At 38.2% G+C, this 13,965-nt stretch overlaps 1 protein-coding gene across 1 annotated transcript in view; it reads right to left on the reverse strand.

Moving 5' to 3' along the window:
- Positions 1–1,630: 1,630 nt before the first annotated feature.
- Positions 1,631–13,965, reverse strand: part of COL1A2 (collagen type I alpha 2 chain) — a 35,390-nt gene continuing 23,055 nt past the window's right edge. The window contains exons 34-52 of the mRNA XM_023533149.1: positions 13,047–13,100; positions 12,307–12,360; positions 12,156–12,209; positions 11,958–12,065; positions 11,527–11,580; positions 10,668–10,721; positions 9,560–9,721; positions 8,754–8,861; positions 7,973–8,080; positions 7,508–7,561; positions 7,314–7,421; positions 7,115–7,168; positions 6,624–6,731; positions 6,119–6,172; positions 5,889–5,996; positions 5,308–5,566; positions 4,430–4,614; positions 3,215–3,457; positions 1,631–2,625 (exon numbers count right to left, since the gene is read on the reverse strand). Of these exons, the coding sequence (XP_023388917.1) occupies positions 2,479–2,625; positions 3,215–3,457; positions 4,430–4,614; positions 5,308–5,566; positions 5,889–5,996; positions 6,119–6,172; positions 6,624–6,731; positions 7,115–7,168; positions 7,314–7,421; positions 7,508–7,561; positions 7,973–8,080; positions 8,754–8,861; positions 9,560–9,721; positions 10,668–10,721; positions 11,527–11,580; positions 11,958–12,065; positions 12,156–12,209; positions 12,307–12,360; positions 13,047–13,100 (2,076 nt within the window). The 3' untranslated portion in view covers positions 1,631–2,478. The remainder of the gene's footprint in view (positions 2,626–3,214; positions 3,458–4,429; positions 4,615–5,307; positions 5,567–5,888; positions 5,997–6,118; positions 6,173–6,623; positions 6,732–7,114; positions 7,169–7,313; positions 7,422–7,507; positions 7,562–7,972; positions 8,081–8,753; positions 8,862–9,559; positions 9,722–10,667; positions 10,722–11,526; positions 11,581–11,957; positions 12,066–12,155; positions 12,210–12,306; positions 12,361–13,046; positions 13,101–13,965) is intronic.

Consider the following 13,965-nt stretch of genomic DNA (forward strand, 5'->3'; position numbering starts at 1 on the left):
ATTTCAAAGATTGTAACGTTCCATTCTAAGCATTTTTCTTTTGTTAATCATCCTCATAAATGCTATTGGGATACCAAAATGTATTTCACAATATTCCTATTATTATCTATTAGATATACCATTATTTATTTCTCATTGGTATATTTATGGGACATATTATCACTTAGTTCTTCATTGTTATCTGTCAGCTATGCCATTATTTATTTAACTATTTTCTTGTAGTCTCACACTGATGATCAAATAATTATTAAGTTATTGATGGCTTGGGAAATCTGCCTATTTGGATTCAGTTTGACAAATATCATTATTATCATCATCTAGCATAGTGTTTGGCTCATAGTTGGTACTCAATAAATGTTGATTTTTTTCCTTCTTATTTCATCCTATCTCCACTTAATACTAACCTTATAGTTGTTTATCGTATTGCGAACCAGAGGGCATAGCATATATTAATCCAGAGATTTCTAACTGGCTATTGTGTAAGTTTGCCCTGGCTATTTCAATTACTAATTTGTGGGGAGTACTAGTATTTTGATCTCAGGGATTTAGATTTCTCTATAGTGTTTGATCAGGTACATTGATTCATTCTTGCCAGACAGATAACGTTAGAGCTACAAAGGATTGTGGAAATCACTTTTACCAATGATTTCTCAGTTAGTGCACATCAGAATTTTGCAAAGTGCTTTTAGAATGATGATTTCTTACTAAATCTTAATTTGGTGGATGAGAATCTGCATTTTAATAAACATCCCCGGGTTTTGATTTAGATGGGAGAAGGACCACAATTTGAAGTTACTATTTGGTTAGTAGACCTTGCCAGCTTTTTAGAGTTAGTGTTAGATTTTCATCATGTTCAGTCTTTTGCTTTTAAAATGAATTGAATCTTGAGGGGACTTATAACAGGAGGCAAATATTACAATTACAATTATGTTCTGCAACAGGAAATAAGCTCTAAATGAATCTTAACATTTTACTTGACACATTACTATGTTTAAATGTATTAAAGATGTCATTGAAAGGTACAGGGGAGGAAAATGAACTTGATTTGGCAGGTAAGTGTTCATGGTACTATTATCCACAACTGTCTATGCTGATTGACAGCACACACATTACCTCTTAACAGGCATTGTATTCAGTTGCATCAGCATTAAGTGTATGGCATTTTTACTGAATATTTGAAACTGTTTTAGTTAATAGTATTAATTGCGCATAGATCAATTTTCAGCCACTGTTTCAAAGTGCTTAATGGATAATAAACCAAAAGCTACTATGGCTCTCTGCTTAGAGTAAACTTAAGTCAACAATGCCATGTTGCTTAGTATTATGTATTTTGAGTAGGGCAAATGTTTAACAGTCCAAAGAAGGAATCTTCCCCATATGATAGATATAGAAACTGAAACTCAGAAAGGTAAAGTGTTCCAAGTCAAGCAGCCAAAAGGAGCAGAGCCAGAATTGATGCTCAGATCTCCTGGGTCCTTGTTCTCTGCTCTTTCTACCATACCAACCTGCCCTTTCTCTACATTGTTTCTATCTAATGAGAAACACTCAGTCTAGTGGCTGGTCAAGATGCCATAATCTATATTTATACGGCAAAGAGCACTGAAGCAAGGAATTTTACTCAATATTTTTCTTTTGGAAAACCAAACATGCTTTATTTCATTTTTTTCACAATTTATTTAAACATCTCACATATACAAAATAGGTACAATTTTAATTTTTCTGCTTGTCCAAGAAACAAGGCTTCTTTGGAACCATGGGAGAGGATGAAAATGAGACGGGCAAAGAACAAATGCTGAATTTAAAGAAGAGGACAATGTTGGGCAAATGATCTGCATATTTTTATTCAAGGATAAGTTGTAAAATGCTGATGCAACATTAAATGGGGGAAAAAAGCACAATACAACCCAATACAGAGAAGCATCTCTTCTCAAATTCTTCTAGCACCATCGACGTTCTTCAAGTATCTGAAATACTATTATTTAGCACCTTTGTATTTTGAACAAAACAAAAACAAGTACCTCAGTTCATCTCTGTCTAGGTCAGCACCTAATGGTAAGGATCACACTCACAGGAAAGTGTTTTGAGGTAGTTTAAACCTTTGGAAGTTTGGGTTTTAAACTTCCCTCTGTGGAAGATATTCAAAAGCCACAAGTGGTGCAAATGTTCATGGTTTTTATTTTATTTTTCAATCTTTATTTTGGTTTTCTTACAAAGGTTGACATTTTCCACAACAGGTGTAAGAGTGTTGAAAAAAATTCCAAATCTTTTGGGGTTGGGGAAATGGAGAGGGAATTAATTAAATCATATTGCACAATGCTCTGACCAATCCTTCTCCTTCTCTTTTGCCCACAATTCAAGCAAGTAGATGTGCAGAAGAAATAGAAGGATTCAGCTTTTAGTTAAAAAAGAAGAAAAAGAAATGGGAAAGAGAGAAAGTTTTTTAAAGATTTCCTTTCTTTTAATTTAGGTTGAGTTCATTTATTTGAAACAGACTGGGCCAATGTCCAAACGGAATTCTTGGTCAGCGTCACCGATGTCCAAAAGTGCAATATCAAGGATAGGCAGGCGAGATGGCTTATTTGTTTTGTATTCGATGATTGTCTTTCCCCATTCATTTGTCTTTCTCTGTTTAAAAAAGAGAAGAAAACATATACATAAAGAAGTACTATTTCTGAAACTAATATCATCTGAACTTTAGATATTATAAGAACCGCTTTTTGGCTTGTGTCATTCTGAAGACATGTGTCCCCAAATCAAGTTAATCTTTGAAACAGTAACATCGGGGGTTTTTTTAGGGGAAGAAGCTTTCCTACCAGTCTATTAAAAAAAAGCCAAAAAACAAAAAACATATTCAGTACACATTCCAAGTGATTTATTTCTACATTATCATTTTCAGGATATGTGTGTGTGAGTGTGTGTGAGGTGGGGAGAGTTGGGGAGTATGCAGTACTGCTATTAGTGCATTTTAATTTTTCTTCCATTTATAGCATATTGCAGAGAAAGCATGAAGAAAAATTAAACAGAGGCCATACTAATAAGTAAAATAAAATACATATAACTATAAGTCATAGCTTGGGCTCTTTTAAATTCCAGAAATTTTAAGTATGGGCATACATCATCACTTAAGAAACTCATGTTAAAAGAAAAACAACTAGGATTCTACTCTGCCCCACCTCCCCCATAAATGCGATTACCATATTTCACTAGTACTTACAGAGCAGCCATCTACAAGAACAGTGTAAGTGAATCTGCTGTTGCCCTCGGCAACAAGTTCAACATCATTGGAGCCTTGCAGAATGACAGACTTTTTCAGGTTGCCAGTCTCTTCATCCATGTATGCGATACTATTCTTGCAGTGGTAGGTGATGTTCTGAGAGGCATGGTTGGCCAGCAGGCGCATGAAGGCAAGTTGGGTAGCCATTTCCTTGGTAGTCACTCCTTCAACATTATATTCAAACTATAGAGAATACGATGGGAATTTTGGTTAAATGAAGAAGGACTCAGATACAAAATGTCAAATAAAAAAAAAAGTCTTATATAGGGAGAAATAATGGACTCAGGTCTGAACCTTAGGAAGAAGGTACTTTTAAAGGAAACAAAATTCACTAATCTTTGAAGTGTTAGCTTCCTAGAAGGGACATAGGAATGACCAAGTTGAGGCAAGGTCATCTCAAAAGTGTACCTCTTTCAGATAAGCCTTTTTGTGTACATTTTTTCTTTAGAATAAGAGAATAAGGTGATAGAGATTTGGACCTCTTTCTTTTTTAGTAATTCCCACCAGTAGGCATTCAATGAAGTTGGTGAAAATGTTTGATTAAAAAAACCAAATGAATCAAAAACAGACCCACAAAATCTGGAGGACAATCAGTGCCGGCCAGAGGGGTGAAGGTTTAAGAAGTATAAATTAGTAGTTGATAGAGGATCACGGGGATAGGGAACAAGGCATAGGGAATGGCTATGTAGAGAGTCAGAGGAAAGATAGACTAATCAGGGGGATCATTCCATAAACTATATAAATGTCTAACCAATGTACTGTATACTTGAAACTAATTAAAAAAATTAATACTGACGATATATTTAATTTGACTTTTCATTTGATTAAATACTCTCCACATCAAAAAAAATTCAGAACAGTTCATGTTCTGAAAATACGTATGCATGGGTATATGATGGCCGGTATTCCTTCACATTCAATGACATTAGTCAGTTTCTCCAGGATTAACAGTTAAATCAAACTTGAATAACAACTTTGAATCAATCCATCTTTAATATACAATCCAGGATAGAACTAGAACCCAAGAAAAGAGCAGGTTCTTTTAATAAGCCCATTTTGGTAAAAGATTAAAATGCAGATAATGAAAAAAATCAAACAAACAGTCGTAACAAAATATTGTGTAGTAAGGGAAGGAATGTTTGTAGGAGACCTCACCTGGGTACCACCATTGATAATTTCTCCGAACAAGACGTGCTTCTTGGCCTTGGAACTTCTGTACCAATTCTTGGCTGGGATATGCTCAGGTTGAGCACGGATGCAGCTTTCGCCAGTAGAGAAATCACAGTATACTTTGATAGCATCCATAGTGCATCCTTGGTTAGGGTCGATCCAGTAGTAACCTTTTAAGAAAATAAGACCCAGATTATGAAACCTCTCATTAAGTGGAGCTTAGGTTCTAATAATTACCAGTCGAAGATTGTGATTCTCATAAGTAACATTTTTGATTGTACTATTATATTGTCTACTTCACATTTAACAGGCAGAGGGTGACTATTTTCAAGATTAGACAGTTCCTTCTTCCCTTTCCTCCATGAAAAATCAAATCAGGGTACATATTACCATGAAAAGGAGAAAAAGTATATATTAAGAGAAGCTCAAGAATAGGTGACGGCTGGGAGAAAAAAAGTCCTTCATTAACTGAGTGTAATTTCACATAATTCAATTTTTTAAAATTAATTTGTTTCTTTAATTGAAGAAATGATTTTAATTTTTTTTCCCCATCTACCTTCCTCCTTCTGCCTTCCCCCTCCTTTCTGGTAACCCCTGGTCCATTGTCCATGTCCATGAGTCTCTGTTTGTTTGTCTTGTTCATTTGTTGCTTTTAAGTTTACATCCCACAAAAAGTGATATCATGTGATTTTCAGCTTTTCCTGTCTGGCTTATTTTGCTTGGCATGATTATCTCAAGGTCCATCCATGTTCACATAATTCAATTTTTATCCAAATACCTCTCCATTCTAAATCTCAGAGAACTGATTTTGAAAAGCCCAACTTGTGAGAATGGTCAATCTTGACTCAGACACCTCGACCTACCGCTGCTCCACTCTGGGTGGCTGAGTCTCAAGTCACGGCACGTACGAGCTGGGTTCTTCCTAGAGCCTTCAGGAGTAAGAAGTGTCTCGATCTGGTTGTTGAGAGATTTCAGAGTAGCATCGACTTCATAATCCTTGGGTCTGAGAGAAGGTTGTGAGCGAGGCTGGTCAGCCCTGTAGAAGTCTCCATCAAAACCGAAGTCGTAACCACCACCACTTACGCCGGGAGGTCCAGGAGGTCCAGGGGGACCAGGAGGGCCCTGCGGAGGTGAAAGTGATAAAGAGTAGGCTTTGTATTTGGTTATAGTGAGAGACATCAAGGATGTCAGGTTTTCAGATGGGTGTCATGCTCTACTAAGTAAAAAAGAATCAAGTTCATATAAATAAACGACTTGCTCCCAGGCATACTTGCAGGGATGGGCTTAAACAGCTCATTACACACAGACCATCTTTACAAATTTTAGAAAACATATGGAAGTGAAGGACTATTTTATGTATTGACACAATTCTCTCAGTTTAGTCTGAAGAAAACATTTCTTAAGTCAGTGATAACCTTTATTCCTTTCCCCAAATAATACTTACAGCAGGACCCTGGCTACCCTGAGAGCCACGAATGCCAGCAGGTCCCACGGTACCAGGATGTCCAGTGCGACCATCTTTGCCAGCAGGGCCAGAAGGACCAGCAGGGCCCTAGGGAAGAAGGATATCAAGTCTGTGTGACCAGTGAAAATTCCACAAGAAAGCAGAAGCCTGGGGCTCACTGCCTGCCACAGCTTGTATTTCAGAGATCAATATCTCTTAGATTGACCTACCCGAGGACCAGCAGGACCCACAGAGCCAGGAGAACCTTGATCGCCATGATGACCCTTTAAAGAGAGAACATGAAAAACACATTTTCAGAACATGTGTCAATAAATAGATTTTTAAAATTTGAATGGAAAACTTTAGTTTCAATGAATTCCGGACTGAGAAAATTGAAAATGTAAAATGGGGCTCTTTTCTCCCATTATGCCGACTCAATTATTTTTTCCTACAGGCTATTTTAGCAGTGCAATATTAGTCATTCCTCTAATTATATTTATTTCAAGTGGGGTTGAAGGACATTGTTGCCAGGAGATTTTAATATATTTCCCTTAACCCTCACCTTTTCATGGGGGGATGAAATAGCATTAGCTCAGAGATGGTGTTAGCAAGAGAATGGGAAATGAATGTAATTTAGGACATTTTAGAACAATAGCAGTGAAAATGTGAGAAAGATTATCTGAGTTGAAGGCCTTTAAGATCTGTATACATTCTGGAAGTCCACTTTTTACTTACAGCAAGACCAGGAAGACCTTGCAATCCATTGTGTCCCTTTAAGCCAGGAAGACCTCTAGGTCCCTTATCACCAGGCTCTCCCTTATCACCTCGAATACCTTGTGGGCCCTGTAAAGAGAAGGACAGATAAGACATTTATTTACCTTTTTATTTATTTTTTTAATGACACTCTTCAACAAATATTGTTTAATTTGTTTACAAAGGTAAGTCAAGACATGCAAAGGTCTAAAAGCCATGTGGTTGCAACTCCCATCTCTTAATCTGTGTTAGATAAGCTGTCTGTAAAGTTGGTTAGATCTTCATGATTATTTAATACAAATAAGCCGAAGAGATTTGAAATAGAAGAGATTTAAAAGCTATTCGTAGCAATTCTCAACATGGACTAAATTCTTTTAAAAAATATAAAATCCAGCCTATTATTTATTTTCTTAATGGGCCATCTATACTGATCTTAATGTTAATTTGTAAAGAAATCTTCACCATGTACATACACTAGGACCTCTTGGACCAACAGCACCAGTAGGACCGACAGAACCAGCAGGACCCTGTGAATTAGAAAAGAAAAATGCAAGTCATTGGCCAAGCCCAAGATCTTCCTCCCCAGGCCCCAAGAGTTGCTAAGTATGGGGAGGTCAGAAGTGAAGCCTATGAGGATGTGACAGCATTAAGGGACTGGTATTTACAACTTACAGGTTCGCCACGGTTTCCGTGTTTGCCAGTGGGACCCACGGGGCCATGAGGACCAGGTGCACCCAAAGCACCAACGGGACCAGGGTTGCCAGGGTAACCACGCTCTCCCTACCAAAGGCGAAATGAAGCTTAGCATCAGTCCGGCCAGTATTTTAGTCATTTTAAATTGGAGAAACATGAAGATGTATACCAACCTTGTGTCCAGGTTGACCATCGCGGCCTGGGGGACCATCGTTCCCTGGGTTGCCCTGTGAAGACACCATGGCAAAAGGCACTTAGTGAGGCTCTGTAGCCCACAAGTCCCTATAGTTTAGTAGTTCTGTCTTCATCTCTCCCAGTGCTTAATAGTGAGCCCCCTTTCAGACTGTTAAAAATAGGAACAAGAACTTGCCAACCTAGATTATTTTAGAGGTATTTTTAATATTTTGGCCAACTCTGATGTGTGCTATTTAAAGACCCAATCCTCAGCCCAAGTAATTTTTCATATTTTCAATGCTAGGAGTGGTCAGTATATGCAGATATTATGGAGAAACATAATAAATGATGCCAGCATTTATTATTGTTTAGAAGCTTGGAATAAGCGAACTTTAGCTCAGGATATCAAGTTTCACACTGAAATATTGCTAGGTTTTATTTTACAAACCAAGTGTTAGACTCACATCACGACCGGCTTCACCAGGAGCACCGTTGACTCCGGGATTACCCACAGCACCAGGGGGGCCACGGGCCCCAGGTGGACCTGAGATGCCGAGAGGACCAGGTTCACCCTAAAAAGGAGGAGAAGACAAAACAATATTTCTTTCATTGAATCAAGTGCCAATCTCACCGTCCCAAAACAACCCTTGCCAGGAGATTCTAGTTTGAAGAAAGAAGGTAAATTGAAAGTGAACAGGCCACAAAATTGTAAGAAGTATTAGTGTTATCCTTGCCCTCCTCCTACAGACTTAAGATGGTCAGTTTTATGTAGTTTTGGAACGTTGCTCTGTATAAGGTGAGCCTTGTTTCATCTGATAGCCCGAATGAAATGATTTCATAAAGTGGAGAGAGTTTATGGAGATGAGGTGGTTCCTAGTTCCCGTCATGTATAAGGTTTAATGGAATGATTCAGGACTTCCAGAGTTTCATTCTTCCTACAGGATAAATGATGCCAGCATTTCATATTGCAGAGGAGTAAATGCAATTAGAGTTTATATCATTCTTAAGTATGTTAAAAGAACAAAAGTCATTTTGCATAATGTTAAGCTATGTCTTTATCGTGTGTGTCTAAGTAAGGTAGTATTAAAGCTTCTTAGAGAAGTGACATGTGATCTGTATAAAGAAAATGCCATGAATAAAAATCTTAAGTGGAGTTATTCAGTGATCAATCTGTCACACTTGAAGTGGCAGCTTTTAAAATCTTTTATTATGTTAATGAGAATGAGAATGGTGTCAAACACTCACCACAGATCCAGCAACGCCTGGTAGACCACGTTCACCTCTAGAGCCTGGGAGACCCAGGATACCAGGAGCACCAAGAAGACCCTGAGGACCTGGGGTGCCAGGGGGTCCCTGAACAGGAAGAAAAATGCTGAGTGTTACTGGTAAGACCATAGACGATAACACAGGTCGACTTAAGGATTATGAGAATGAACTATCCTAAGTTTAGAAAAAGGCCTCCTATTAACTGAACATATCCTTGGATATTTTTTGGCATATATATTTCTTTGTACCCGATTCCTCCTTGAGACCAAGGGGACAACATTTAAAAATATGTAGTTGAAATTAATAAAGCCATCTGGGGTGACAGAATGGAGTTTTTATAGAATTCATTCTCAGAAGCGAATTTTGACCTTGGCCTCTAACTGAACCAGGTCTAGTAAAGGCACATTTCAGTGTAGCAATTATACTGGACAACGTATGTTTAAAGAACTGATAGCTTACTGAGATCGATTAATGTATTGTAAGATGACCACTGCAATGAGATTCTGTTCTAACCCCAGTACCAGTAAGGTAACTTCAATAACTTAAAGGTCTGTTTAGATAAAACAGTGAACTTTCTCATTATTGTCACCACCGTCTAATGTCTTCTGAGCATCTGCTGATGCTATGACACCTTAATATCTGTTGGATAGATTTCCTGGCTCAGTTGAGCTCTACTTGAGAGCCTATAATACTCATCAACAAACATACACCATTTGAAGATTTGTGTAGAGCTTTAGTTTAATTCAACACAAGGTATTAAGAAAGAAGAGTTTAAATTCACTTACAGCAGTACCAGGCTCTCCAGAGGGACCCTTCTCACCAGTGAAGCCAGGAGGCCCACCTGCACCAGTTTCTCCAGTTCGGCCAACTGGACCTTGGTCACCACGAGGCCCACGAACTCCTTCTTTACCAGCAGCACCAGGGGGACCAGGAGGGCCAGTGATACCCTGTGAGCAAATGTACAAGGTCATTTACTTTTTATTTATCATCACGGACCCAGAAGAGAACAGCTGAGGTTCTAGATGTTAAAATGAAGTGTGAAGCAACAAAATAATATCCTGGCCTTCTGGGGAAAATGTTTAGGCTTCTAAACATTCTTTCTTGTAGGCAGAAGCAACTCCCATATTCCTTCTCCTGAGGCTGTAATAAAGTGAACTGAGCCTGAAGCTGTGGCAAATGTTTGTGAGGAAAAGCAATGCTGTAACACTGGTAGCTTGGCGTATAGGAACTATGAAGGGTTACAAGAGTTAGTTGTAAATGAATGGGACTTTGGGGTTTGGAGGACTCTACTCATTTCTTTTTGAAGAAAGCCAATAGTGGCATTTTGTTCATAAATGAGGAATCACATATGCTTTAATTAAATGCCTACAGGGAATGAAGATTTTTCTGTTATGAACCTATAAAAGGATTCCAAGAAATCAACATCTTTGCTGTTTTTTTCCCTGAAACCTTAACTGGAAGACTTAATCCTTGGTAATTAATTAAATTCTCTTGAGTCCTGACAGGAGAGTCTGAAGTGGAATTAAATTAGAAGCCAACCACCTTTAAATTCAGGAACAATTATACTTTAATGACAGAGACAGAATGTTGGCCATAAAGGGTAATTAGATATAGAAATATCTTATATGTGACTAAAGCTATTGTTTTTTTTTATTTTTAACAAAAAAAGACCATGCCCCTAAAAGAGGACTTGTGTTCACGTGAATAAAATTCTCTTAAACTGATATTATAAAATATAATTTGTGATGATTTTGTCTTAATGATTTCAGATCAGGAAAGTAATAGCTAAACATTAGTAGTGTGTTTTCATAGAGAATTTCTTACACTTTTGTATTAGAAGCCAGGTGGTTTGGCTTGAGTAAATGAAGACATATTTTGAAGTGATTTACTTACGGAGGGTCCAGGAGGACCAGTACGTCCAGCAGCACCAGGAAAACCAGTAACACCCTGGGAACCAAGCACAATAAAATTCCACATTAAAATTCTACCGTCAATACCAACTTCAGGGATTTGGGTAAAAATGGAAATTTCTCCTCGGGCAAATCCTTAACACATGTAACCAGGGATGGACCAAGGAGTAGGTAGTGGCAGCTTCATATGGGGTATTATTTAAGCAGGACCCTCTGTCTCTACACATCTTCTTGACCAGCACGCTCCCAGTTCTAACACCCAAATTTTGCATTAAAGTTCTGATGGTCCTTTTTAGAATTTTACTATGTTTAAGAGATGGTTGGAAGAGCAAGAAGATAACACACAATGCCATTATTACACATTGGTGTGTACATGCTAATAGCTATCTTAACCATCTGGCTGGGCACTAAGAGAGTGGACACTGAAGATGTAATTTCATTTACAAAGGAAGATATGACAAAAGGCCAAGAGTATTAATTTCTGTCCAATGAAAGAAGGCAGGATTCAGTGGAGTTCATTCCTGGGCAGCTCTGGGTCTCTAGGGAGTCAGTGCAATGCCTTAGATGCCAAGGGAAAGGACTGGGTCAGGCAGAAGTGGGGTATCCAGAAGTTAATTTTGGTTATCACCTCAAGCGAGGTGAAAGCAACATACATGACATTGAGTTTTAGCTGGGATTAAGTTAACATCCTGTGAAACTGAATTACTCTGAAATAGAGTTAACTTGAATCTCAAGTGTCTCCTTATCATAGTCAAAATTTACCCCAAATTTCTAAACTTGCGAATTGTTGCTAATAGACTCTGAAGAAAGAAAAATTATCAAAGTCCATTTAAAATACTCACAGGGGGGCCACCATCACCACGGCTTCCAGCAGGACCAGGGGGACCATTTGGACCCTAAATAGAAATAAACAGACCAAAAAAGATGGGGTCAAATTACCAAAAATTCTTACAAATGTTACTTTTTCTTCAAAGAGAGCATTCCCATATGTATTAGAAGCAAATCAGGAAATTAAAAACGATTAACTGCGTCATATAAAATAAATATTCTTACTTCAATATTACTACCCTATGGGTTATTGAAGAAGCAAGAAAACATTAATGAGACTTTTATAAATTGTAAAGCAGTAAGCAAATATTCATTCTTATTTTTTAAACCATCTTCTCTTTGGTATATTTCTTTGTGTGTATAGTAGGCATTTGATTGATGTAGAATGATAATATTTCATGGGTAACTATACAGGCAGTGCTGACCACCAGTGAATTCAACTTACAGCTGGGCCAGAAGATCCAGCGGGGCCTGTGGGACCAACAGGACCGTTTTCACCCTTGGGCCCTTTGGTTCCTCTCTCGCCTTTAGCACCAGGTTGACCAGCAGCACCCTATTGGAAAGGAACAGTTCAGGTATCCCAACTCATTCGACTTGCCAAGTTGAGATGTTTTCAGATTAACCTACATTATGTGATACTCACAGCAGGACCAGCGAATCCATTGGGGCCAGCGGGACCAACCTCACCACGTTCACCCTAGGTGGGAGAAGGGATTTAAAAATGTCTTAGCAATCTTACATTCATCGATGTCTAAAAGCTATGAGTGTCCAAAGTGACTCGAGTTTCTACTTACAGGGCTACCGCGAGGACCAGCAGGACCAGCAGGACCAGCAGGACCAGCTTCACCCTATGATGGGACCAAAGATGAAACTGTTAATGTGCTTCGCACAGATGCTCACAGAGGTAGAAGGGAGAGCTAACAGTGGTGTTTTCAGTTGCATTGGAAGAGATAACAAATGCACATCTCACAGAGTAAAATGAAGTGGATTCTTACTCTGATGTTGTATTCATTTTGGAGGGTGAAGTGGTGTTGGCCATACACTTGCCAAAAACACTATATATCAGTGCCCACAATACAGGAGGAGGACATTTTAATTTTTAGATGAGCACAGGGCTGATCTATTGGCGCAATCTGTGCAATACAATAAATAAGGTCTATTTTAAGTGAACTGTTCGATGTGAAATGGGCACACTATGTATTTTATTGATTTTTTTTTCACAATTGAAGGCTTTGAGAAGGCTCAATGCATTAGGATACTGTTAATGGGTAACAGAGAAAGACTTTAAAACAAATGATAGAGATTAAAGTATAGATCGGATAGCTGCCACATCTAGAGGAAAGGAAAGGGAACTTTAAACACACAGCGTTTATTTCCTGCCATCCCATCTCTACAGATAGGTTTTTAAATAAGTGGGCTTTAAACCAAGCCATAACAATGAATCGCTGGGGGTTTTGGGGGCAAAGGCAGGCAGGAAATTTTAGATACTGCTATTGGCTCAGAGACATGCAACCCAGTGAAAATTCATGCTTACCCGGTCACCAGTGGCTCCAGCAGGACCAGGAGCACCTATGGCACCAGGAGCACCCTAGTACCAAAAAAGAAATGAGTCTTACTAATAACACTCCCATACCATCAAAAATGACCCATGCTATTCCCCCTTGCTGTGCTTATACAGTGACTGAACACTTTTACTGCACTCTAGTAGACATCAAGAAAGCCTTTGATGCACTTCAGTTCTAATTGTCCAGACTATTAGAAGCTACTCTCAGGAGGAGAGTATCCCAGTGACAAAGGTTATGGAAATGTGTAAGTCAAGGGCAGGTTAAGAATTGGGGAGATCTGAACTCTGTTCTTGTAAAATTCCCTGGAGAGCAGCAAATGAGTAACCTTGTTTGGAACCGATAGGACTATGTGATTCAGAGAAAAGACTATTATGAATGTGCCATAGGAAGTTAAAAGCTCTGAAGGAGAGGTGAGAAGAAGAAACCAAGGTATTTTATGTCTTATCAGAGCAATGATGCCAATATTCTAGTTAGGGTTACTATATCTTTATGGGATTATCTTTGGCATCTCCATGGCCTTAACAGCTAATCTTTGGGGCTGCTCTTTGAATGATAAATCCTTAAGGCATACATTTGAATAAACAGGACCTTCTTAGAGGTTCTAGCTTCTTAAAAAATTAAGAGTTATTTTTTCGAAAGCCCTATAACTTCAATGATCCTTTTAAGTTTCATTAACTCTAGAGTTTTCGGTTTGTAGTTTGTACTTGGCATAGTTAACATTAAGGAATGTAGAAAATTCAGGTTATGATTTTTAAAGAAATTTTACATATTTCTTTTGGAATATGTAAAATGATATTATTAGCCATAGATCCAGGAAGGAATAAAATACTCTTTTATTAAACTTGAATCTTTCTTTTGTTAGTTCTATTTTGGAAAGCTTCTCGACTC

The sequence above is a fragment of the Pteropus vampyrus genome, unplaced genomic scaffold, assembly GCF_000151845.1.
Source record: "Pteropus vampyrus isolate Shadow unplaced genomic scaffold, Pvam_2.0 Scaffold4, whole genome shotgun sequence".
NCBI classification, from domain to species: Eukaryota; Metazoa; Chordata; class Mammalia; order Chiroptera; family Pteropodidae; genus Pteropus; species Pteropus vampyrus.